The sequence below is a fragment of the Carassius carassius genome, chromosome 11 (assembly GCF_963082965.1).
Source record: "Carassius carassius chromosome 11, fCarCar2.1, whole genome shotgun sequence".
Taxonomy (NCBI): Eukaryota; Metazoa; Chordata; class Actinopteri; order Cypriniformes; family Cyprinidae; genus Carassius; species Carassius carassius.
Window position 1 is genome coordinate 16,531,455 of NC_081765.1, and position 27,585 is coordinate 16,559,039.

General features: G+C 39.6%; 2 protein-coding genes and 1 pseudogene across 12 annotated transcripts in view; 1 reads left to right on the forward strand and 2 right to left on the reverse strand.

The window, feature by feature from the left end:
* LOC132152886 (SH3 domain-binding protein 4-like) overlaps positions 1-10,637 on the reverse strand; it is a 28,435-nt gene extending 17,798 nt beyond the window's left edge. Inside the window, exons 1-3 of the mRNA XM_059561827.1 lie at positions 10,511-10,637; positions 7,815-8,026; positions 5,382-7,723 (exon numbers count right to left, since the gene is read on the reverse strand). Of these exons, the coding sequence (XP_059417810.1) occupies positions 5,382-7,723; positions 7,815-7,935 (2,463 nt within the window). The 5' untranslated portion in view covers positions 7,936-8,026; positions 10,511-10,637. The remainder of the gene's footprint in view (positions 1-5,381; positions 7,724-7,814; positions 8,027-10,510) is intronic.
* Positions 1-27,585, reverse strand: part of LOC132152888 (zona pellucida sperm-binding protein 4-like) — a 240,818-nt gene that overhangs the window by 66,588 nt on the left and 146,645 nt on the right. The gene's annotated exons all lie outside the window — the stretch shown is intronic.
* Positions 15,335-26,332, forward strand: LOC132152894 (zona pellucida sperm-binding protein 4-like; annotated as a pseudogene).

Here is a 27,585-nt window from a genome sequence, read left to right on the forward strand (position 1 = left end):
CCGCGAGTGCTGTGTCAGCGTGGGGTTTCCCCAAGCATGCAACACACTCGCTGTGCCCGTCATCAGCGTGCAGAGGGGCTCTGCACGAGCTGCAATGACGAGACGGCATTTGCAACAACGCCGTAGAAAGGCTCTTTTAGAGAAATTTGCTCTTTTAATCTCTCTCTCTCTCGCCGGATGGCCGCAGGGAAGCGATGTATCTGCAACGGGGACCGGCAGTCACGTTCCAGTGCGAGGCGTGTCAACGGCGAGCAGTTCAGCGGAGATCAGCGAAGTGATGTGATGTCGTCGCTAAACGAGAAAAAAATCTGAATTCCTGTGGCGAAGCGGTCAATATATAGCCAGATTCCCTGCCCATTTTGGCGGGCTTTGCTGCCATAGGTTCGTGCAGCACCACTGCCAAGCCATTGGTTTGTTTTAATAACACTGCACGATCATATGGCCGTGCAGTTTCACTGCGTGATTAAATAAGGCTTCAGTTCAGGAGAAAAAATTTGTTTTTCCCATATGCGTCTTCGATGCAGTACGAGTGAAGTATTGAAAGGGAACTGAGATAGTGTCAGTGGTTTTCTAAGCAACACCCCAGTAAATTCATACAAGAGCAAGTCATCAAGCTGGGCATATGTGGCGATATGCAGGAAACGACGTGTATGCTCCTGTAAGCACAATATAATGAGAGTGACTCTGGGCCCCTTGGACAAGGGAAATGTTAGGGAAGAATATCTGGCCATTCTGTTGGCAAGAGTTCTGTGTTATTAATGTGACCTGCTTTTCTCCCCTGAGAGAATGGCGAGACATTTAAAAAACTGAATAAGGATTTAAGTTCACTGTGCCTTGTGAATATATGACGTTCAATGAGTATATGATGTTCACTGATCTACAAAATGTCTGAAACTGTTATGTGATGATGACAAGATGCGACATTTATACTTGCTTGCTATATACAAGAAATAAATTAATCAATCTTTATACACATGCCATCATTTTCAAATATAAATTAATAAAAAATGCAGGCATTCTTAATAAGCTCAAATATGTTATAGTGCACACGCACACAAAAGTTACACACCCTGAACCTACTAATCTCTGATTCCAGTTCCATAGCTAGGAATGTTTGGAATGACAGGAAGTCTGCTTAGAGGGGGAGGAACACAGCGCTGATGCCCCAGAAGACCTATTAAAGGTCTGGCTCCAAACAGTGCAATGAAATAGCGGGAGTCTTGGATGGCTTCCCTCTAATCAAAAATGCTAGATCTAAAAACAAACAAGAAGGTATGTTTTTGACTTGTACATTTAAAGCAGTGCTAAAAGAATCATGATCAGTAAGATTTTCACTCTTCTCCTGACCTGTAGCACAAGCATTGATGGTGCCACTGTGTGAAAAAGAAGCATATTGTGTGTGAATGTATCACACTGTGTACACATTGATTGTGTGCATTAGCCAAAGAAAGATAAGGCCTTCAATATACACGTTTCCTGAGGTGTCTCACCCCTGACCCCTGTCACAGTCAGGAACTTATTAAGTAAATCCTTCAGAGACATGGAAGTAATAGAAAGCCAAACAAAACCTAAACCATGCTCATAGACCTGCTCAGACTTTTGACAGAATCCTGAAAACCAAGTGGGGCAAGCAGAACTACTGTAGAAGCTTCAAGTTCATCTATTAATGAAATTAGCAGTAGTGTTTCTGTTATCATTTTAAAATCCAATAAGAAAGGCAAATTATTATTTTAATGCTGTTGTGATCATTTCACTATTTTGCCCACAAATATGCCAAAGCTGGTTCCATTGTTATGCTCTCTTCATTGTTCACCTCAGTACATTTCTATTAATATGCTTCATCAGTAACAAGATATCTGAAAATAAAATAAAAATAAAAAATGCAGCAAAACAAACAATTTCAAAGAAGAGGCTTTTTAATTGAGGTCCATTATAATTTTTTTTGACTAAAATGTTTTTGACAAAATCAACAAGTGCGCATGCAAAAAAAAAAAAAATGTGCAGATGCACAAAAAAAGCAAATGTTTGACTTTCCTCAGTGCTTTGAGGCTCTTGTCTCCAGGATTTTTTTTTAATTTCTTGTGACTAACGACACATTTGTTTTGCATAATGTACCTAGTAAACCTGGCTAAATTTGGTACAGAAAAGTTAATTTGCAGATTTAAAGTTCTAAAGTTATTCATTAATTTCACCTATAAAAAGTCTTTGGTATACCTCAGTTATACTATTATGTAACCACACATTAAAAGGTATTTAGCTTTATATTACTAATTTACATTTATGCACTTGGTAGACACCTTTATCCGAAGCAACTTGCAGTAAATTCAGGCTACAAGTTTCTGTGAACTCTAATTTACCAGATTTCTTAGTGTCATGATCTACCATGTTGATCTACATAATTTAAACTGTAATTTATTACACCCAAAGCCTGCATGAGCAAATCAGTTTATCTGAGATTAAATCTTTAAATTCATAAAACATAACTTGTGAATTAGTCACTGTACACAAACATTTGCTTAGCTTTTGATTTATCACTGTTGAGATCTCCTGAGACATAACCACAGCAAGATGCAGCTTACATTATTAAGACAGTTGAGCACAAAATTATTTATTCTTAACATGTTTTTCTCTTGAATTCCTCTTCTTTAACATCTGATTTTATGATAGTGCTTATAATTCATTATCTTCCCTTCTTGCCTGTCCCTCGTGATTTCCTTTTATATAAGCTGACCATTTAGTCTTCTGTTTATAAACTATTGTCAGAAATCACTGACAGTTTATACAGGGAAGCTCTTCTGCTCTAACAATAGGCTAAAGGAAATGGGAGGATACTAACGAATAAAAAAAAAATAAAAAAAACACCTTAACATGACAGTATTACAACTGGAATAAAAATGCAAACATCTGCACAATTTAGATTCTCCTTCAATGCGATCACTTCTTCCAGCATTTTCACTCTCGGGTCTGTTGACACGTTTGAGATGGTCACAGATGACCCTTCCTAATTTTACTTCATAAAGAACATGTGTACATTAATTTAGCTTGCTTTACTTCAGTGATATGATGCTCTTAAACACATTATGTAAAAGGAGCAGTTTACGTGATGTATGCAGTCTTGTCAATATCATCATTTTATTCACACTCACACTCAAATAAGGTGTTTTGAGCAGATGTTGTTTCAGCTCATTTTATTACCTAAACTTGTCATCCGTGGTTTAAATACAGTACTGTGAAAAAGTCTTATGCCACTAGTATTTTCACCAACAATGTTTTATTATTATTTCTATCTTTTGCTGTAGTGTGTCAGTAGTAAATATCAGTTTACATTTCCATTAACATTATATATTTTTTTGCCATTATTATAATAATCTAGTAGTGAGATGTTTGTTTGCATAAGGAGTCTGACAACAGCCAGTGCTCCACACAGAGATCTGATCTCACCTTCATCCAGTCTGTCTGGAATAACATGAAGAAAAAGAACAGAGACAAACTAAATTTAGTAGAACTGTGGCAATGTATCTAAGATATTTCAAGAAACCTACCTGCAAAGCTACCTGAAAAACAATGTGCGTGCACCTAGGACAAAAGCTTTTTTTAACGCATAGTGTGGTCACACCAAAAGTTTATTTAATTTAGTTAAGTTAATAGAAGTTAATTAATAAAATATATTTATGGTATTACGGAGCAGCTGTGGCCTAATGGTTAGAGAATTTGACTTTTAACCTGGAGGTTGGAGGTTCAAGTCTCAGTACTGGCAGGAGTTGTAGGTTGGGGGAGTGAATGATCAGTGTTATTCCCGAGCGCCAACCTCCCGCTCTCTCTCGTGAAGCCAACAAGGAAGTGACTAAAACTGTAATTTTGAAGGGGGTGATTTTTTTTTATAACTCATCCTTTTAAATTATATTAAGCCTTAAAATTCTGCATAATTAAGGACGTGGCCACTTGAGTGACTGTCGCGCTAGGTGGGCGTGGCTTCAGCAGCCAGCTCCTGCCTTTTCACCCATTTTCGATTGTCCGGGAGAGTCGCGTGGTGACGTGCTGCCAAGATGGCAATGGCTCGCTCTGCACACTTTGAGCTTCAAATACACTCTTCAGGAGTCTACGGGTGACGTCACGGACACTACGTCCATGTTTTTATACAGTCTATGGTTATTCCACCCTCAATACCCATGGCTGAAGTGCCCTTGAGCAAAATTGCGCTCCGGTTGTGTGTCCACAGTGTTTGTGTGTTCCCTACTCCTGTGTGTATGCACTTGGATGGGTTAAATGCAGAGCACCAATTCTGAGTATGGGTTACCATGCTTGGCAAATGTCATGATTTTCACATTGTTTTTGACAGCATCCTCACTTTACAGCATTTTTACACAAGTGCCTAAAACTTTGCACAGTACTGTAGCTTGTGTCTTGGAGACATTACCAAAGTTCTTCTGGATTGAGTCTGTCTCAGTTTGTTCTGTTTCTTCATGTTATTTTAGACAGGATGGATGAAGGTGAGATCAGATCTCGGTGTGGAGCACTGGCTGTTGTCAGACTTTGTGCAAACAAGAATCTAACTGGATTATTACATTTAATGGCAGAAATAATGTTTGGAAATGTAAACTAATATTTCCTACTGACACACTACAGCAAAATAGAAATAACTGACTTAAAACCATTTTTTGTTGGTTAAAAAAAACTAGTGGCCTAAGACTTTTGTACAGTACTGTATATGATTTAAATATGTGATTTTTATATAGATAATCTTCAGTGTGAGCTATTTAGATAATCTTCGGTGTCAGCTCTCTCTTATACAGAGAGGTTTCTTTTAGGTGATTGTTGCAGAATGACTGATGCATCATAGAGCAGATTTATTTAAGTGTTTGTAAAATAAGTAGCTAAAATGCAATTTGATATTTCACTGGGAAACATCCTACTTCAGGTTCCTGTTTACAAAGTTTTAACATCATGCTTTATTGAAACAGTGGCACAGAGGGGTTCATGCAGGTGACAGCCAGACAAACCTGCATATTATCCACCATCGTAATATAGACCAAGTGAGAGAGATAAGGTTTTGTTTGAGAGATTGAATGTCAGGGGTCAGGATAACATGCTAAAGTGGGTAGCAGGTAGTGTTCTGCAAATAAGGTGGCACTTTAAAATCTTTAGCACTTGGTCTTTGCTTTGAGTCTCCAGTCTCAAAATATTATGAAATAGTCATATTGGTCATTTATTAGTTATCAAACATTACATGAAAATTATTATCGTCTTGTCAATTTTAAGAAAACCTCCAATAAATTAATCAAACAAACACGCTTTATACCTTTTTTAATTAGTTTCTATAAAGGTTTTCTCAGTACACAACTAAGTTTAATTGAAAGATCGACCTCCATGTCAAAGCTTACCTTCATGAGCTCCTTCTGGAAAGACTTCCTCTCATTGCCCTCAGCTGCATTGCAGTCTTCCTTAAGTTTCTCAAGAACAGAAGCCACCTTTTCAGGCTCACTTTCTGGCTCTGTCCGACAGAAATGTGTCAGAGGCAGATTGACGTAACCCAAAGTGTCAGCAAACACTCTCCAACTTGCCATGTTTTCCATCAGTATTGTCTGCACTGATGCGTAGATGTACGTCAGGCACAAGCAGGGCTTTAGGATCTGCTCTAATAGGATTGTAGTTGTAAGATCAGGCCCTTTGAAATGAACAGGTTTCACTTTTCCCATGATTAGAATGTTTTTTGCATGCACCAACCCAATTCTTCCATGATAGTATCCGATGTACCATTCTTTGGTCCATAGATGTCCTTTAAGTTTTATTTTTTCCTCACTCAAAAGTGCCATTACATCACCTTTAAGATACTCTAGCAAATATAGGCTTTTGGAGTGTCTCGCAACAGTTTTCAGGAACTTAGCAAATTTTAGGTTTTTGACTAGTCTGTCCTGAAACACAGGGTACTTTGTAGTCGCTGCAAGAGGAGACAGTATGATTTTGTTTACTTCCTTTCTCTTTATGAAGCGCCTTTGAACGGAGCTTCTTGTAATTGTTTTTGGTGGTGCAGTTGGGGTCTGAACGCAAAACTGGGCCAAGATACAGTCCTTATCATCCTTGACCTGAATACGCAAAGTAAAGTCTGAAATGTCAGTTGAATCACGTGCTGCGATCAAGTAGATGAGGCGAGCCACTTTGCCAAGTTTGATCTGAAATCCCCTCACGGTTCTTGCATCTTCATTGGCTCTCACATCAAAATTGGACATGTTCGAATACATGTCAACCTGAAGGTCTTGAGGTTTTGTTAGTACAAACTGGTGTTTCCCCCAGAGCTGGAGGACGACAGGTGGAGTTGACTGTAAGTGCTTTTTTACATCGCTCACTACCAACGTCTTTGGGGCACAGTCATGGCCAAAAATGGCCACTACTGTGCTGAATGATGGGTGGATGTGCTTTGGCCCATATACTCCAAGAGTGACCTTTTTTACGACATGTTCCCAGACTGTGCTGTATGGGGCCACCGTTTGTGTTTGGGCAACTACAGAGACATACATGCAAGGCTCTAAATTGTCCAGAGTTACTTGAACTGTGTCTCCATACATGTATACATGTGGAATCGGGACATACGGACCTTCCTTGAAGTTGCTTCTCACACACACCACCTCTGTGGTTTTGCGGCTCTCTATCTTTACTACAACAGACACCTTCATCTCTAAAGTGACCCGGGTCTTGGTTTCCAAGTTACTGAGTTTTACTTCTACCACTGGACTTACGGTAGTACATCTATCATTGTTAAGCTCCAACGGTGGATCCAGAAGGGCCTTCAGTGATATCTGTTGAGTCTCACCTGGTGTAACGTGACCCTCAGGAATATATATACTGATACTGGTATTTGGTAGCTGCACAGCACCACCAGAACTGTCCAGTTTGCACACAATATCGGTCTCTATTGGCTGGGTTTGCCCCCAACCTGGGTTTTGTTCAATGGAGTCCAGATCTTGGCAGGATCGTGTAAGTTTACGGTGATTTAGCCATGCCGTTTTGAAATCCTCTCTACTTTGAAAATGCTCAGGTTTAGGAGACTTCAAGCCACCAAAAAAACTCAAGGAACCTTGATTCGCATCAGACAGGGACTGCAGGACAGACAGTTCTGACATGCTGTAGCAACGCTTACTCCTAAAAAATGGATTGTCCCTGCGAAAATTTGGGCAAGGGCTAATATTGTTTGTGTCAAATAGCCCACTTTCAAAGACATTAATATTAATAGTGCAGCTGGTGTTTGAGATGGGAGGTGAGAGATTATCTAAACACAAAGCATTTGCAGAATTCTGGTTGCTATTTTGGTCAGGGGAACCTTGCAGCGTGCCATTTAGGAAAGGGTTAGTTGACATCCGTTTATTAACAAAAGGATGGTCATTTCTAGATTCTGTGGTTTTGATGGACCCTGTCCACTCCCCCGAGATATCCATTTCTTTCACTCCCTCAGAAATGTCACTTAGGCTGTCAACCATGCCGCTATCACTGAACGTTGAATCTCGATAATTGATCAGCTGAACGTAAGCAGCTGGGATATATCCCATCTCTTTACTGTTGTGTGCATACCACCACTCTTCACCCGATGTGTCTATAACATAAAGACAGTCTCCCTTTGAGAATTTGAGTGTGGTAAAGCTGGATGGACAGTAATCCTTAATGGCAATCACTTCCCTGACAGCTCCAAATGAAGCAGTAGCATCCAGTCGTAAGGCACTAGCTGAAGGCACTGTAAAAAAAAAAAAAAAAAAATAAGTGAAAGAGGTTAAAACTAAAAGCTAACACTATGCTGACTGTGAGGTAAAAATAAGAAAGGAAACCTTTAACATCTGTAAGGGTGGCCTCTGGCACTCCTTCACTGAGATCAATAAGTGCACCCTCAGATCTGCAGCGAGGGAGCACAGTGTTGTTGTTTGCTGATCGAATGCGATGGGCAGCCATGGTGTGTATTTCTACCAAACTCCACTTCTTGTCTCAAGTTTCTCTTCCCATGTTTGTTTCAGTATTAGAAATTAATGGCCTTCCATAACATCTGTCACAAAGTAAAGGTGAAAGAACATTATAAGTTTGCTTTTTTATTTTGGCAGAATATAGTATTTAAGGAAATTTGATATTGTTTGCACAATTAAAAAACAGATGAACCAGGAGTTCAAGAAAATGAAAAGAAAAAACTGCATAAGAATATTCATAAGTTTAATTCTTGAAAAAAATCTTTAGTTCTCAAATATTTTCTAAAAAAACATTAATTTTTTTCTAATACAATTTTGTATCAGTCCTTTTCTGAAATGATCAGAACAAGCATTCATCAACAAGGATTATATGCTGTTGGCAGTGATGACTTTATATATTCTTTTCCATTCAGTGTTAATCAGTAATTTAATTACAGTAAGATTGTAAAGTATCTTGTACAACTCTTTCCATATTGGTTTATATCAGACGTATAAGGCAAACTTCAATTTTATGGCCTCGTCCCACTTATCCTAAACCTAAGAGAACCTACACTTTGCCACAACTTGTCTTGAAGTAAGGCTAATAAGGGCAGAAATATTTGCTCTTGTCCAGACACGTCTACGTTATTCATGATATCCTCTTGCACATAAACAGAGAATAAAAGGCCCTGGTCTCTATGAAGGGTTGCACAAAATTGCCCATATAGCCTGAAATCAAAGTCGCTACATTTGTTCCTCTTTTATGTTAATTATTATACTTCTATTTATTTTATTTTTGTGCAGTAACATATCTTATCAAATGATTGCTTCAAAAATTGTGCAAAGTGTTTAAATTATTCATTTATTAATAGAAGTTCCATCTGAGCCGCTTTGCAGTATGCAAGCTTAAGGATCAAACGTTGCTGGCTTTTAGTAATCAAGAGTAGGATAGTGTTTGAGTGGAACTCGGCATCCTCTTTTCTGATCATTTACTATAAAGGCTCTACAGCAATACACATCAATGGTTTCCATGGCTACCACCTTGGGGAAGAAAGCACACACAGTGAATTGCCTTTAGAGAAAATGCCCACCTGTAGTCTACTGGGAATGTCTCATGCACAACAGTCTGACATATTATAAAACTACTAACTACAAAAGCAAAGCCACTTAGGCTGCCTTATTGATAAGGGTTACAGTTTTATATGCAATGTTATGAGACAGTTCACACAGATGTACATCATCAGGAGCAAATATCTATCTATCTATCTATCTATCTATCTATCTATCTATCTATCTATCTATCTATCTATCTAGCAAATATATATAGCAAATGGGTAGCAGTCATGTTCTGCTCTGTAAATAACTATATAAAAGATATTACTAGAAATGTATATGGAGTAAACATTATTATCATTATTATTTCATAAATGGACAAAATGTTTCTGAAAATAGTATGGTACCTGTATTACAGTATTTATAGTATGTGTACAGTATTTATAGGGCTCCAGCATCTGCTCTGTGAAAAACTCATTGTACCACCTTTTTTTTCCAGAAATACAGAGGCAGAGCCTGTAAAATAAGGATGTGCTACATTTCCCAAAACTTCCATTGCACAATCATATTTCGGCAAACACCTTCAGGGTATGACAGAACATACCGGTCTATGACATCAAAAGAATCCCAGTGTAAACTGTTAAATTAATTGCTAATGTCATAGACCTTTATGCATCATTGGACATTTTCAGGACTGAACTTGCCTTACGAGCATACATAGTTTTGAAGCATGACGACTGCTTTTTGGTGACATGGCTTTATACAATATTTAAACTATATGAACTGCTAAAATACTACAGTAATGCTTAATCATGAGCAAAATAAATGAATAATAATAATAATAAAAACCTAAAAAAAAAAAAAACTTTTTGAAGTATGGTACATTCCAGATGGAGCTCAAAACATCTGCACCACGTTTTAAAGTTTTTCCCATATATCTAAATAATATAGGCCAATGTAGATGACTTGTGAGGAGAAATTAGGAAGAAAATCTTGTTCAGCCTGTTTAATTAAACATTAATTATGCGGAGCACTTAGTAGTTTGACATGAGAGGATTCCTGAAGGTTTGAGTCCTGATACTAATACAATTTTTATCGGTTACAGTTACATTGGTCAGTCTAAATTAGGGCGCAAAGGACATTTTCTGATTTCCCTTTATGAAGTTTTCAAGGGCTAAATGCAGGTTTTAAACTTTGAAACAGTGAGTTCAGATTCTTTGTAAGATAAGATACTGTCCTCGGTGGCTGGATGAACAAGTTGAAACGTATTGTGAAATTCCAGTCAACAGATGAAGACATTCAGAAGACCTACAGACTCACACAGTCTCCCATTTCTAGCAAGTTTCAAGTGTCAAACACGGCGAAACTGGGCAAATAATTCGAGCTAAAGTTTCAGAAACAGCAGTTGTGAGTTCAGCAAGAAAAGTGGCAACTCGGTGGCAGATAGCGACGCGAACAGAGCTAACGTTACATCCCACTAATCGATGAAAGCCGGATGGAAGAGATAAAAGCCAAAACATATAAATTATACTTACTTTTTGGAAGATGCGGTCAGTTTCTTGAGTATGGACCGTTATGTGCAGCTGTCGTGAGCGCGCGTCTCGGTTGTGCAGGAACATACTATTGGTACAGTAGGAGAAGCTGCGTGACGTCATCATCCAGGAGGCGTCCCGGACAGAAAACATGGACAATCCCTCTTTACTGCTTTTCAACTGCCATGATAATTTACACGACAAGATTGAGTGTGTTAAGGTACATCTATACCTCATTATCCCATAGTGTTAATGTACTTAAATGTTTGTAGTTGTAGGCATTTTATCTCACTTTCTTTTTTGAAGATACACGTTGCATTTATTAGATCAAGTTGCATTGAAAAATCCATTTTGAAAAGTTTGATTTCATTTTAAGTAGGCCTTGTGTAGAGGGAGCTTTCTGAATTTCGACCGCATTCTTAATACGTTGGCAGTCAGTAACTACAAAAGTTGTGTGACAGTCAAATCAGACGTAATCCAAGTTCAACCGTTTTGAGGACTGTCTAAATATAAATATTTGGCGGCACCTGTTGGGGATTTAACATATAACAAAGCGGTTTGTGCCTTACCGCAAATGAGGCCTAAAATTTGAATTTAAACGCAGCTAACTGACATGTCATTAAACATACACCAGAACGACCACACACAGGAACAGTTTCTTCCCTCAGGCAATCCATCTTATGAACAGCTGATAATAACTGTGGAACACACTACACTATGTATATTTATAATTATATACACATACACTTATTTATCTAACACACATACTTAGCGTACACTTAAATTCTTTGCACATAATATAGGCCTACATGTACATACATAAATGCTCATTGTAATATACCTGCCATACATTGTCAATTTGTATATTGTCATTCCTTACCTACATATTTGTATTTTTTATTCCTTATTGTGTTTTTTGTTCTGTCGCTGTTATGTTGCACTGCAGACTTCTGTCACGAAAACTAATTCCTCGTACGTGTGAACATACCTGGCAATAAAGCTCATTCTGATTCTGATCATTCCATCCCTCACAGCCTCGTTTTTATTCCTGTCAGAAATTAAATATGCCGCTACTCTACTAAGATTTATGGTTTTTAAACTTCCTCTACATTATACAGTAGTTTTTTCTTCATTTCTTGTAGCTTGTCACTCCTCAGCAGAATGCCAAGCTGAAGGATTTTTTTTTTAATTGTACAAAGATTCATTACATTCATATTGATATTTTATATAATATCATTTCCAGTTGTCCTCTATGCAAATTATAAATTTCTTAACAAAAGTTCCAATTAGCTAAGTAAATTTGTTTGATCCATATCATTCATAATTAGCAACATGCTTTTATGGTGTGGTGATTTTTCTCATACAGTATATTGTAAGTAGGTTATAAAAAAAATCTCCAATGATTGATTCTTTTGCCAAATTTACACTATAAAGGAGGCACAGAAGTGCTTCTGAAGTGGTATTTAGGTATCTATATGCAGACTGTAGAATTTTATCAAAAATATTGTCTGCCTCACTGAAGAGTCCGAAGCAACAGTTTGTCATGAAGTGCACACAAACAAGGAGATCCAAAAGCAGTGTTTTATTAGGGTAATCCAGAATCATAAATCAGCCAGGCAAAGGTCAAAATCCAGAAAAGCAGTCCAAAACAAGAAACATGGCAAAAACCAGGGAACACGAAAATAACGGGTGACATTAACCAAGGACTCCATGACAATGACTGAAACAAACATGGTATATATAGACAGGTGCAAACAATGTGAGTGGGAACAGCTGTGTGCAATGAAGTGATTAGTCCATAAGGCTTGTGAGAAATGCAGTACTGAAGTGGGGTGAGGATATGGGGAAGTCAGACCTTAGTGGACACCCAGGGATACACAGACCAGACACTGTGACACAGTTTTCCCATCATTCACCTTGCTCATTCTGTGTTTGTCCCTCACCAGTGTCCCATTGACACTCGTAAGGTTTTGTCAGAGAACGGTTTGATAATCGGCGGTATGTTCATGCTGCCTGTGTTCCTGCACCGACCCCTGTCTGAGATCTGCTCACTTGTGGAGAAACTCAAGTACTGCGATGCTCTGGCTACCAAGAGCGTCCAAATCCACAGCCCACCTGCTAAACCCAACTGCACCACCTGGTTAGGAGGTGAGCAAAGAAAGGCACGGCCGAGGCTTTGAGACTTCTGTCCTCTGCATTGGACGAGAAGAGTTTTATAAAGCAGTAGTGACAATGAAGATTTGCTGAAAATGTGCTCACCATCGGCCCATCCAAGATTAGGATGAGTTTGTTACTTCATCAGGTTTGTAGAAATGTAGCATTGCATCAGTGTATCGGCAATGGATGCCCTGCATGAATGGGTGTCGCCAGAATGAGAGTAAAAACATCACAATAATCCACAGAGGTAAAAACATCACAATAATCCACACCACTCCAGTCCAATCCATCAGTTCACATCTGGACAAGACAAAAACTAAAGCGTTAAGACATATTTAACTTCAAACTATTGCTTCTGGCTAAAATAGGAGTTCATAATCCCAGTTAAATGTGCCATAGAATGCATTGATACAATATTTTAAATGATATCTACATAAAAGGTATGTGGCTTGAGTAAGGGAAAAAATTCTCCAGAAATGGTTTTGCATGTCCATTTTCAAACCTAGGATTTGTTCCTAGAATTATTTGGAAGGGTCATGAATAATAATGTTGGGCTCTGCTCTGATTGGCTGTTTCACGGCACAAATCTTTTCTGTCCAGCGTGAACGATGGAGAGATTAGGCATCCAACCTGATATGTCTGAGCCTGTATCAAACAAAGATAGAGATTTTAAGAGATTTTGAAAGAATGTTTAGCATCCGAATGAAAGAGGCTTGAGAGTTGTCTGTGAAGATGTGGACGCAGCCTCTGTGTTGCTGTTATAAGCATTTTTGCACTTATCTTTTCCACTTTTTTTGACACTTTAGAAAGTTCATGGAGAAGGACGTTGCAGTTTAGGGTCAGCGATATCTTTATCTATCTTAATTGCTAAATATTTGAAAACATTTCTGTTTATTTTTTATTTATTTATCAGTTTTAATAGCAATATCTGGCAACATTGCATTGATGTGCAGGTCTGGCTGGCCTAGAACATGGGCTGGAAAACGTTATGCAAATGTTGGGGGTGTAAACATTAATGATCCCTATGGTGTTATGTTTGGATTCGCCTCTTTTTCAGTGGACTATTGCAGCACAAGATTTTCAATGGTGTTTGAGGCTCATGATATTTCACGATCATTTTCATGTACATAACTCTTATTCAACTATGCCAAGGTAAATACAGTTTTCCATTCTCTGGTACCTTTAACAGAAATATGTTCAAATATCATTTTGCAAGCTTTTCCATGAAGTTATTAAAATTTTATTTTTGAATGTTCACTGGACGTCCAGCTTTTTTAAAAAAAAATCATAATTATGTTATTAATAACTCACCCTCATGTTGTTCCAACCCCGTAAGACCTCCGTTTATTTTTGGAACACAGTTTAAGATATTTTAGATTTAGTCCGAGAGCTCTCAGTCCCTCCATTGAAACTGTGTGTTCGGTATACTGTCAATGTCCAGAAAGGTACATCATCAAAGTAGTCCATGTGACATCAGAGGGTCAGTTAGAATTTTTTGAAGCATCGAAAATAAATTTTGATCCAAAAATAGCAAAAACGACGAATTTTTTCATCATTGTCTTCTCTTCCGTGTCTGTTGTGAGAGAATTCAAAACAAAGCAGTTTGTGATATCCGGTTCTCGAACGAATCATTCGATGTAACCAGATCTTTTTGACACAGTTCACCAAATCGAACTGAATCGTTTTAAATGGTTCACGTCTCCAATATGCATTAATCCACAAATGACTTAAGCTGTTAACTTTTTTAATGTGACACTCCCTCTGGGTTAAAACAAACCAATATCCCAGAGTAATTCATTTACTCAAACAGTACACTGACTGAACTGCTGTGAAGAGAGAACTGAAGATGAATACCGAGCCGAGCCAGATAAACGGAGGACATGAGGGTGAGTTATTAATAACATAATTATGATTTTTCGATGAACTAACCCTTTAAGTGTCAACTGATTTAGTCTTGTTAACTCAGATTGCTCTTTTCTTTTTCTTTCTTTTTTCATTTTGCAGTCATGTTTTACTAAAAGTTCGAGGTCTGATCTTAAAGAATAAAAGATTGTTAGGGTTTCTCTTTAACAATGTTTTTTTTTTTTTTGTGGTTTCAGTAAACTTGCGAACAAACTTCTATGGATTCTATGGAATTATTTCCCCCAAGGAATCAAAAAGGTCAATTTGGAGAAAAAAAGTCAGCAACCTTGAGATATTAGCGAACTGTGAGATAGATCAGTCGTGACATAAATAGTCAAAATGAATTTTTTTTTCTTCTCTATTTATTTATTTATTTTTTAATTCTGTGGTGGATATTTGTAAGAGCACACTTGTCTGCGGGGAGTGGTAAGGACAATGGCCCCAAAGAAAAACATCTATTTTTGGCAAGTTCCAGTAAACATTGGACTTGAACCATTTTTATTTGTTGTCAATATGACATTGGACTCAAGAAACACCATGTTAACAGAATTTGAGAACCAATTACAATCAGATAAGATAGTAAGATTTTTCTAATTCAGTTTGTGCATTTATGTTCAAAATAGGAAAAATATGAATTCTATCTTGAGATCCATTGAGAATCACCCAGCTGCATAAGCTCCCCTTTCTGCAACTCAGGAGATCCATGAGTGTTAATGAAGAGGGAGGGACTATCGTTAATTAGCTGAAATCTGTAGAATACAAAAAGACCTAAGGGCAGTATCTCTACATTGTGTTTAACTGTTAAACAATGGCTGGAAGTTGGTGTTTGGTTCAGATTTTGCTGGTTTGTGCTTTCTGTCATGCTGTTCCACACTGGAGTAAATCGCTTCAGGATGTTCAATCTCTGATGACCCAGCAGTTTCCGCTTCAGAAGCCAGTTCAACAACCAAGTAACCAGCAGGTTCCTCAGCAGTTTCCGCTTCAGAAGCCGGTTCAACAACCACCTTACCAGCAGTTTCCGCTTCAGAAGCCGGTTCAACAACCAACTAACCAGCAGTTTCAGCTTCAGAAGCCAGTTCAGCAACCTAAACCTCAGTTTCTGCTTCAGAAGCCAGTTCAACAACCTGAACCGCAGTTTCCACTTCAGAAGCCAGTAGTGCAGGCAGATCCCCTTGATAAATGTGCTGTAGCTGATTCTGAGCAGATCCAATGTGGTCTACCTGGGATCAGTAGTGCTGAGTGTGAAGCTATTAACTGCTGCTTTAACGCACAGCAGTGTTTCTATGGGAGGGCGGGTAACTGTTCTCAATCTTATTCTGTGTTAAACTGATTCTCTGCATTAACCTGCTCTTGTACCTTGTTCTAGTAACTGTCCAGTGTATTAGAGATGGTCAGTTTGTGGTAGTGGTGTCTAGAGATGTTACTCTGCCTCGACTGAGTCTGGATTCGGTTCATCTACTGGGTGGAAACGACCCACCTTGTGCTCCTGTGGGGTCCACACCTTCCTTTGCCATATACCAGTTCCCTGTGACCGCATGTGGCACAAGTGTGATGGTGAGCAGCTGCTACTGGTTTTATTCTGCATTTGCTTATGATGGACTGGATTCTGCCACCGTTTCCGTTCACAGGAGGACGGCGGATATGTGGTGTATGAAAACTGAATGACCTCGTCCTATGAAGTGGGGATTGGACCATATGGTTCCATCACAAGGGACCGTCATTTTGAGTAGGTGATCGATGACTTGGTGTGAACATTAGTCTCTAATAAATGCTACAAGCTCGCTGTGTGTTGTCCAGGTTCCTCTTCCAGTGTAGATACTCTGAAACTTCTGTGGAAGGTCTGGTTGTTGAGGTCAACTCTGTTCCTCCACCTCTACCAGTAGCTGCTCCTGGGCCTCTCCGGGTGGAGCTCAGACTTGCCAATGTGTAACTAAAGGCTGTGCTGAAGGTAAGGTCTTGTCCTGTGTCTGCCTAAAGCCTTTCAAACTTGAGGCAGGTTAAACCCCAGTGTTCCTCAGGGGATGAGGCCTACACGTCCTACTACAGTGACGCTGATTATCCCATCACAAAAGTCCTGCGAGAGCCTGTGTATGTTGAGGTGCACATTATGGAGCGGACTGACCCCAACATTGTCCTGGCGCTGGGACGTTGTTGGACTACTTCAACCCCCAGTCCACTCAGTCTCCCCCAGTGGGACCTTCTGATCGATGGGGGAGTGTACAGCCCATCTTTATCCCGCTAGTCTGCTGGGAGACCCTTTCTAACCTTCTCTTTTGTCTTCAGATGCCCTTACCAGGACGACCGTTATCTGACCACACTGGTTCCAGTGACTGGATCATCTGGTCTTCAGTTCCCAACCCACTACAAGCGCTTTGTTGTGAAGATGTTCACATTTGTAGATCCAGCTTCACTGGCTGCTCTGCAGGAAACCGTATGCCCCCCCTTTACTTGAACATTTGTATTTACTACTTGTGGGTTCTATGACTTGAGCCTCTTTCTTCCCTGTCAGATATTCATCCATTGCAGTACAGAGGTGTGCCATCCATCATCTGGCTCTTGCGACCAAAGCTGCACCAGGAAACGTGAGTTCTCGCTTTCTCTTGACAAGAGGAACTGAGCATTTTAGAAGTGTTCTCCCTTCTAACACTTCTCTTTCAGGAAGAGATACTAGTATCAAGGCTGTCTCTGGGGAGCAGACTGTGGTTTCTAATGGAGCAGTTACTCTGGTCATGTAAATCTATATATATATATATTTTTTTTTTTAATAAACTTTTTGCAGAACCCCGAGGTATCTTGTCTATTGGTCTTGTTCTGCAGAATCTGATATTAAACACCCGTCTTGTCAGGTTTTTTTTTTTTTTTCTTCCTCCCTATCAAACCAAGGTTCCATAACCTTTTGTAAGATTGTGCATTCTGAGTCCTTTATCCATCCTCCAGTTGCTAACCTTGAGCAGAACAAGGTTCCCCTTTTTAAAGGGTTAATTGTAAACCGGATATTTAACCCATCCAAGTGCACCTACACATTTTGCGGGGGAGCAATTGGTGGTCTGGTGTCTTGCTCAGGGCACCTCGGCTGTGGGTGAGCTGATTTCCCACCCAATTCCCGCTGGGACTGAGACTTGAATCCGTTAGCTTTAGGTTACAAGTCTGACTAGTCAACCATTGGGCTGAGACTCAACCACCACAACTTGTGGGTCATATTCGACGCATCTGTCAGTCATCCTAGTACTATCTGCCTGTAGTGGGAAAGATTTGGTTGCAAGCTGGGCAGTTGGAGGATGGAGTCCGACTTGTGACCTAAAGGTTTAATACTCCATACCAGTAGTGAATGTAGGTTAGGGGTTGAATGAACCATGCTCCCTTCCACTTTCAATACACCCAGTTGCTCCCCAGGCACGACAGTGACTGGTTGCAAACTGCACTGGGTGTGTTCACTGCTTCTAATGTGCATGCAGTAACTTGGAAGTGTTAAAATTGGAGGACCATTTCAAGTATGGGTTGCCATACTTTGCCTTTGCTGTCTGGTCAGTGTTGGTTTTTAGAGTAGGTTTTTTTTTTTTTTTTTTTTTTTTTTTAGCATTTCTTTCCCACTTCACACAAAGTGATTATTGGCAAGTAAAAGGATTCCTTAGCATGTTTAGCTGAGAGGAGAAAATCCTGGTGGAGCCAATCCTTCTGACAAGAAACCAATTACAATACATTTTAATAAATTTGAGGCGTTTTTATTTCCTCATGCGTAAAAGGCTAACCTGCACCCTGGGGCATAATATTTTGGGCTATACCGAAGGCAATGTTGGAAAATATGACTCGAGAGTAAAAAAAAAAAAAAGTGGTTTGCTGAAAAAAAAGTACTAGACACCAGCAGGAGCTGGTGATGAAAATTTCAACAATTCAAAGTTTTATTGGAGTATACTGTATGGAAGAAAGCGTATTGAAGTTTATTTTTATTAATGCACATAGTAGGCTATATATTATAGTCTAAATAGTAATATATTTAAAATACATTAACAACTGTAATTTTGGAGAACTCACTTAAGTTGAAATTAAAATCAGTTATTTTACATGTGCTTTAGTATATTGATAAATACATAAAAATAATTGTACTTATTTAGAATACAATAACAATTAAAAATGTTTAAGTAATACTTAGACATTATCATAGAGTGCATTTTTTTTAAATTGCACTTAAGTATGTTAAGACTTATTGTGATTAAAGTGTAATCTTTTTAAGTTCACTTACAGTAAGTGGCCTTTAATTTAAACTATATGATATTTGTATGATTGGAAGTACACAAGTACATTTTGAATACAGTTAAGCACACTTTTTCACAAGGGTAATGCTGCTCAGAAGTGGCATAAATGCATTTACAACTGTGCTGTATATTTTGATACTTGAGATTGAGGCGTGTCTGAACGTGTTAAGTTACACTTAATTTTTGGGTAGGCACAGACCAGCGGTTTAACTCGGCTGTGAAAAGACACCTTCAGACACGGTTTTCATTTATGGGCATGTTTAGCTCTGTATGGTGTCTCCAAAACCAGGGTCGTTTAGCTCTGCTCCTGGAGATCTACCTAGATAATACTCAGTGGTTGAATTGTAAAAAAAAATGGGGAATCCTGTGATTACAAATTTGTCTTTTTATTTATTAGTTTTTATTTAACAAACAAACATAAAAAGCTTTATTAAATGATCTATGGTTTGTACGAGCTGTTTTCCTTGTGTCAAAAGTTTTAAGTTGTTTTGGGGGGGACGGGGTCATCTTCACAATGTAGGTTAAACCAATGCCTGTGGCCTACATGCACGAACACGAGCACGCACACACACACACACACACACACACACACACACACACACACACACACAATCTCTGTGTGTCTGTGTGCCAAATCACCTAAATGATGCCCCTTGTGTGGCATGTTGACAAAATTTTTTTTGGTGTATTATTTTGTCAATAACGATAATTAATATTTTCCTGAGTGATGGTTTGGGATTTCCTGGCAATTCGTACATATTTTACAAGGTGGCTTATTCGTCCGAATTCGTACGACCACACTCGTACAAATTCACACGATTTTTGCCAAATCGTACGTATTTTACGAGTTGCACAATTTGTATGAATTTGTACGAATGACCTACACCTAACCCCGCCCCTAAACCTAACCAACATTGGGGATTAGACAAATCATATAAAATCGTACGAGTGGTCGTACAAATTCCTACAAATAAGCCACCTCCTAAAATACGTACGAATTGGTCGTGAGATAGCGTTGTTTGAGCCTGTCATGGATAAAGAAATATAATTTTAAAACCACCAATAGGTGGCGACAAGTATCTGTTAAATGAATGATTCATTGAATTCTTCAAGCAAACGATTCTTTCAAAACTGCTGATTCATGTAGAGTCGACGCAAGTTGACTGTGAATGGATCACCGAATAATTGGCTCACTTGATTCTTTCAAAAAGGGATTCATTCATGAAAGAAACACATGCTCTGAGACACATGGCAGATCTGCTCCAGCTTTGTTTGGAAGTATTTTATGTTTGCTATTCAGTAAAAAAAGACTAAATGTGTCTAAAATGTAAATCACTCACTTAACTTACTGTCTTTTGAACGGCTGTATAGAAATCGTTTAACATTTGCGATCACGCACACGTTCTAAGATTAACTAGCCTATGCTAACGATAAAAAAAAACAAAAAAACTCACAGGCATATTTATCTTTCATTATTTTAATCAGAGGGATTCTAACATTATAATAGACTTCATCATGAAAATAGTGCTTTTGGAGATGTTTTTTTCACACTTCATAACAGTGGGATATGGCAAAATTAATTTTTTGGGCAGACCTGGGCAAAGGTGAGCCCATCCCCAATCCCCCCTAAAAAAAACGCCCATCTTATTTTCTCCTCCAACCTTAAAATCATCCTTCTTCGCTGTTCTTCCCTTTTTTGTTTACCCTTTCGCTGCCTACGCCCCTGAATTCATAATGTATATTAGAAAAGGGCGATCATTAGCCTACTGAATGGGACACATAGTTCTCTTCTTTCTGAAGAACATGAGAAGTTGCTCATTATAAATGATTATACGTAGATAATATTAATAATTAATTTGTCTGATAAGTTAAACAGTACACTCACTGAACTGCTGTGAAGAGAGAACTGAAGATGAACACCGAGCCGAGCCAGATAACGAACAAAAGATTGACTCTTCTAGAGTCAAGAACCGTTTCTGTCAGACGTGTCCGATTCGAGAACCGAGGAGCTGATGATACTGGGCATGTGTGATTCAGCGTGAAGCAGACTGACACACAGAGCGTCTGAACCGAACTGATTCTTTTGGTGAATGATTCTGAACTGATTCTGTGCTAATGTTATGAGCGCGGGTAAACCGAGGCTTGAATGAAGGGCAATCATCGCCAATGACGTCATTACGTCGAGCGCAAAAGAACCCGTGAACTGTTTTCTTCAACCGGTTTATTGAATCGAACTGTCCGAAAGAACTACTGGTGATCCAAAAACCGATGAGTCAATCTTTTGTTCATTATCTGGCTCGGCTCTGTGTTCATCTTCAGTTTTCTTTTCAGCAGTTCGGTCAGTGTACTATTTGAGTAAATTAATTACACTGGGATATTGGTTTGTTTTAACTCAGAGGGAGTGTCAGCCACATTAAAAAAGTTAACAGCTTAAGTCATTTGTGGATTAATGTGTATTGGAGACGCGAACCGTTTAAAACGATTCAGTTCGATTTGGTGAACTGGTTCAAAAAGATCCGGTTACATCGAATGATTCGTTCGTGAACCGGATATCACAAACTGCTTTGTTTTGAACTCTCTCACAACAGACATGGAAGAGAAGACAATGATGAATAAAGATGTAGTTTTTGCTATTTTTGGACCAAAATGTATTTTCGATGCTTCAAAAAATTCTAACTGACCCTCTGATGTCACATGGACTACTTTGATGATGTTTTTCTTACCTTTCTGGACATGGACAGTATACCGTACACACAGTTTCAATGGAGGGACTGAGAGCTCTCGCACTACATCTAAAACAGTAAAAACTGTTAAAATAGTGTATCTTAAACAGTGTTCCAAAGATAAACGGAGGTCTCACGGGTTTGGAACGACATGAGGGTGAGTTATTAATAACATAATTATGATTTTTCAATGAACTAACCCTTTAAGTGTCAACTAATTTAGTCATGTTAACTCAGATTACTCTTTTCTTTTTCTTTCTTTTTTCATTTTGCAGTCATGTTTTACTAAAGAAAGTTCAAGGTCTGATCATAAAGAATAAAAGGTTGTTAGGGTTTCTCTTTAACAATGTTTTTTTTTTTTTTGTGTAGTTTCAATAAACTTGCGAACAAACTTCTATGGATTCTATGGAATTATTTCCCCCAAGGAATCAAAAAGCTCAATTTGGAGAAAAAAAGTCAGCAACCTTGAGATTTTAGCAAACTGTGAGATAGATCAGTCGTGACATAAATAGTCAAAATGAAAAATTTTTTCTTCTCTATTTATTTATTTTATTCTGTGGTGGTAATAAGCTTCCATATACTTAAAATCATTTACTGCTTAATATAGGGTTTTCCTCATATTTGTAAGAGCACACTTGTCAGCTGGGAGTGGTAAGGACAATGCAGAGCCGGCCCTAGACCTTTGGGGGCCCTAAGCAAAATTCGGTTGGAGGCCCCTTTGACCATTTTAAGTAAGGCCTAAAGAAAAGCAATGACTACCTTATAACTATACTGTACATATTATATCTACCATGTTATTTTTAAATTTTTTAGTCTATTAAATTATGTTTAAATTATTCTATGTATGCTGTATGTTAATTATCTTTTTTACGCTGTTGGTCCTGAGTAAGTATTTTGTTCTTATGTGGCAACATGTACAGAATGACAATAAAAGACCTTGAGTTCTTGAGTTGAGTTCCATGTTTGATGTCTAAAACGAAAATTATGATACCACTGAGCTGAATGGCAGTGCAGTTTAACGAACACACACTGATGAACTTGCTGAATAAGACTGATAAAGTGATTTTCACTGACCTTCAAAGAAAATTTTTTAATTGACACCAGAGTTTAAGAGGCACAAACAACAGCCTATATATAATTTAAATGAAATCGAGCAAATAGAATAACATTTAAATAAAATATTATATATAATAATAAATAGAACATTTAAATGTTTGAATTTTTCAAATAAACAAAATTAACAATAACATCTAAAACACCACAAACAAGATTAATAGTAACAATAATAAGAATTAGGTAATATTTCAATAGAACTATTAAAATCCATATTTGTGCAGAATGATGTGCTCAAAGCAACATGGAGTCACAGTGTGCAGCGCTGCGCTGCTCAAGTGCGCATTTAAAAGTTCACGGCACAAAGCGAAGAAATGTCGAGCGCACAAATCCTAATGTATATCTGTCCAACAGTTTATTGATCATTTGTTTCTTCAGTTTTAAATTCCAGTTATTGTGCGTTTGATGCCGATTCATAGTCCTTGTGATGTGTGTGATCTAACAGGCAGACGGTAGCGAGTCGTTTAAAAACAGCAACAAACATAAAATACAAATACACAAAATAAAGTCATTTTATGCAAATCCACAGACCTTTCTAGATCTAGAGATCAAGCATTATAATGTAAATATATCATATGATATATTGGAGAGAGTTTTACCGTGCACGAGACGCGCCCTTTTTGAATAACGTTTATGAATGGAGAATGATTGACGAGGAAAAACGAGTTTCCGTAAACTTTAATTTAATGATGTAAATAGTTGGCCTGTCGTGATATTCGATAAATCAATTAATCGCACTATTAAAAAATGAGCTCGATAATTTTTTCGGCCGCGATAATTTCTTTTTTCAATTTTTATTTAAGAAATGTAACATGTCACGATGTGTGGTCAGTCTGGAGCGCAGCCTGTGGACAGCCCGTGGCAGACACACCCTTTCCGATGGCAAAGTTGTCCCAGGAATAAAGAGATAACGACTTCACTTGTCTCCATTGAATCCAATGGGGTCGCTGTGTCCATTTCTTTTACTGTCTACGCGCCCAGTGAGTTCACACACACACTTTCTTTCCAAAGCGCTCGGGCAGTTGCGCTCAGGGGCGGACTGGCCATCTGGATGAGTGAGTCGATTGCGCGGCCGTGGCCGAGTTCAAACCGAGTTGGAGTGTTTTGCCCTCCCTCCCTGTTTAGTTTGGTCTACTCCACTGCGTATCTTGAAACACACCCCCTTTAACGTCGTCTATTTTACAGAGAGAGAGAGAGAGACAGATTTATCCGGTACAGCGAATTTCTCTGAGCAGCAGGCCACTGTATACGTTCACTTAAAACATAACCGACTGTGTTTACGAGAATACTTGCAGAAACAATTATTTTTAGAGTGACTCTAGGGGGCCCTCTGCTGGCTACGGGGCCCTTTGCAATTGCAAGGGTCGCTTAGTGGCTTGGCCGGCTCTGGGACAATGGCACCAAAGAAAAACATCTACTTTTGGAAAGTTCCAGTAAACATTGGACTTGAACCATTCTTATTTTTTGTCAATTTGACATTGGACTCAAGAAACACCATGTTAACAGAATTTGAGAACCAATTACAATCAGATAAGATAGTAAGATTTTTTTAAATTAAGTTTGTGCATTTATGTTCAAAATAGGAAAAATATGAATTCTATCTTGAGATCCATTGAGAATCACCAAGCTGCATAAGCTCCCCTTTCTGCAACTCAGGAGATCCATGAGTGTTAATGAAGAGGGAGGGACTATCGTTAATTAGCTGAAATCTGTAGAATACAAAAAGACCAAAGGGCAGTATTTCCACATTGTGTTTAGCTGTTAAACAATGGCTGGAAGTTGGTGTTTGGTTCAGATTTTGCTGGTTTGTGCTTTCTGTCATGCTGTTCCACACTGGAGTAAATCGCTTCAGGATGTTCAATCTCTGATGACCCAGCAGTTTCTGCTTCAGAAGCCAGTTCAACAACCAAGTAACCAGCAGGTTCCTCAGCAGTTTCAGCTTCAGAAGCCGGTTCAACAACCTAAACCTCAATTTCCGCTTCAGAAGCCAGTAGTGCAGGCAGATCCCCTTGATAAATGTGCTGTAGCTGATTCTGAGCAGATCCAATGTGGTCTACCGGGGATCAGTAGTGCTGAGTGTGAAGCTATCAACTGCTGCTTTAACGCACAGCAGTGTTTCTATGGGAGGGCGGGTAACTGTTCTCAATCTTATTCTGTTCTATTCTGTGTTAAACTGATTCTCTGCATTAACCTGCTCTTGTACCTTGTTCTAGTAACTGTCCAGTGTATTAGAGATGGTCAGTTTGTGGTAGTGGTGTCTAGAGACGTTACTCTGCCTCGACTGAGTCTGGATTCGGTTCATCTACTGGGTGGAAACGACCCACCTTGTGCTCCTGTGGGGTCCACACCTTCCTTTGCCATATACCAGTTCCCTGTGACCGCATGTGGCACGAGTGTGATGGTTAGCAGCTGCTACTGGTTTTATTCTGCATTTGCTTATGATGGACTGGATTCTGCCACTGTTTCTGTTCACAGGATGATGGCGGATATGTGGTGTATGAAAACTGAATGACCTCATCTTATGAAGTGGGGATTGAACCATATGATTCCATCACAAGGGACCGTCATTTTGAGTAGGTGATCTATGACTTTGTGTGAACATTAGTCCCTGATAAATGCTACAAGCTCGCTGTGTGTTGTCCAGGTTCCTCTTCCAGTGTAGATACTCTGAAACTTCTGTGGAAGCTCTGGTTGTTGAGGTCAACTTCGTTCCTCCACCTCTACCAGTAGCTGCTCCTGGGCCTCTCCGGGTGGAGCTCAGACTGGCCAATGGCCAATGTGTAACTAAAGGCTGTGCTGAAGGTAAGGTCTTGTCCTGTGTCTGCCTAAAGCCTTTCAAACTTGAGGCAGGTTAAACCCCAGTGTTCCTCAGGGGATGAGGCCTACACGTCCTACTACAGTGACGCTGATTATCCCATCACAAAAGTCCTGCGAGAGCCTGTGTATGTTGAGGTGCACATTATGGAGAGGACTGACCCCAACGTTGTTCTAATGCTGGGACGTTGTTGGACGACTTCAACCCCCAGTCCACTCAGTCTCCCCCAGTGGGACCTTCTGATCGATGGGTGAGTGTACAGCCGATCTTTATCCCATTAGTCTGCTGGGAGACCCTTTCTAACCTTCTCTTTTGTCTTCAGATGCCCTTACCAGGACGACCGTTATCTGACCACACTGGTTCCAGTGACTGGATCATCTGGTCTTCAGTTCCCAACCCACTACAAGCGCTTTTGTTGTGAAGATGTTTACATTTGTAGACCCAGCCTCACTGGCTGCTCTGCAGGAAACTGTATGCCCCCCCCCCCCCTTTACTTGAACATTTGTATTTACTACTTGTGGGTTCTATGACTTGAGCCTCTTTCTTCCCTGTCAGATATTCATCCATTGCAGTACAGAGGTGTGCCATCCATCATCTGGCTCTTGTGAGCAAAGCTGCACCAGGAAACGTGAGTTCTCGCTTTCTCTTGACAAGAGGAACTGAGCATTTTAGAAGTGTTCTCACTTCTAACACTTCTCTTTCAGGAAGAGATACTCGTATCAAGGCTGTCTCTGGGGAGCAGACTGTGGTTTCTAGTGGAGCAGTTACTCTGGTCATGTGAATCTATTTTTTTTAGTAAACTTTTTGCAGAACCCCAAGATATCTTGTGTATTGGTCTTGTTCTGCAGAATCTGATATTAAACGCCCGTCTTGTCAGGTTTTTTTTAATTTTTCTTCCTCCCTATCAAACCAAGGTTCCACAACCTTTTGTAAGATTGTGCATTCTGAGTCCTTTATCCATCCTCCAGTTGCTAACCTTGAGCAGAACAAGGTTCCCCTTTTTAAAGGGTTAATTGTAAACAGGATGTTTAACCCATCCAAGTGCACCTACACATTTTGCGGGGGAGCAATGGGTGGTCTGGTGTCTTGCTCGGGGCACCTCAGCTGTGTTGCATCTCAATTACTTGCCCCAAATTTGACAATAATTTGTCAATAATTTTTCTAGCTTTGTTAATGTTGAAAGCTGTTCTGTGAAAGAGTTGGTTGGCTGGTTGGTTATCTTGCTTGGGACTTGTGGCACAGAATGTTTTATGACTTCCTGTTTCCTTTCTGAGGAATTCGGCTCATGTTTGAACCACAGTCCTAATAGACTCTTTAATTTGTCTGATACGGGTCAGATCCGCTACACATACGTAACCTAGAAATTCACTTTCATTCGGTCACGTTCGACGTTACGAATGGGGTCCCTTACAAAACGCCACATGGCTGTCTTCCAGCGACCCGTGTGAGGGATAGCACCCTGTCGTAAGGCCAGCACGAGTGAGGGCCTATAGCTTACACCGAATACACTGGGTAGCATATTACGTATGATAGCAGGCTGCCTGCCCGTGGGAGAACTTACAGAAGGCAGGTATCCACCAAGGTGGTGATACATAAGAACTCTGAGGTACCCAGCCCGCAGGGTGGAAGTTTCAATGACAGAGCTAGTAAGGGGCTTGCCAAGGGAAAGACACATGCTGCGGAGAGACTTACTGTGGACACACATACGTGGGATTGCCCAGAAAAGGGGAATCACAACACATGGAGGCACCTAGTCCCACACAGGGCTGACCAAAGGGCATGTACGCAAGTGTTGGACATTAACAGTGCTGGAGGAATACAGGGTCCTGACTGAGGAACTCACCTGAGGGGAATAGCACACGCATCCAGTCCGCGGAGTGGAATGGCGCAGCAAGCGGATTGACACAGAGCGGGTCCTTACTGGCCCGAAGGGGTGAGTACACGGGAGGACACTGGCTCTACACAGAGATTATAAAATCTCCCAAATGTGTTAGGTGTCGCCCAGCCCACAGCTCTACAGATGTCTGTTAGCGAGGCGCCAGCGCCCAGGAGGAAGCTACACTCCTAGTTGAGTGAGCTCTCACCCCTAGTGGGCATGGCAGGTCTTGAGCCTGA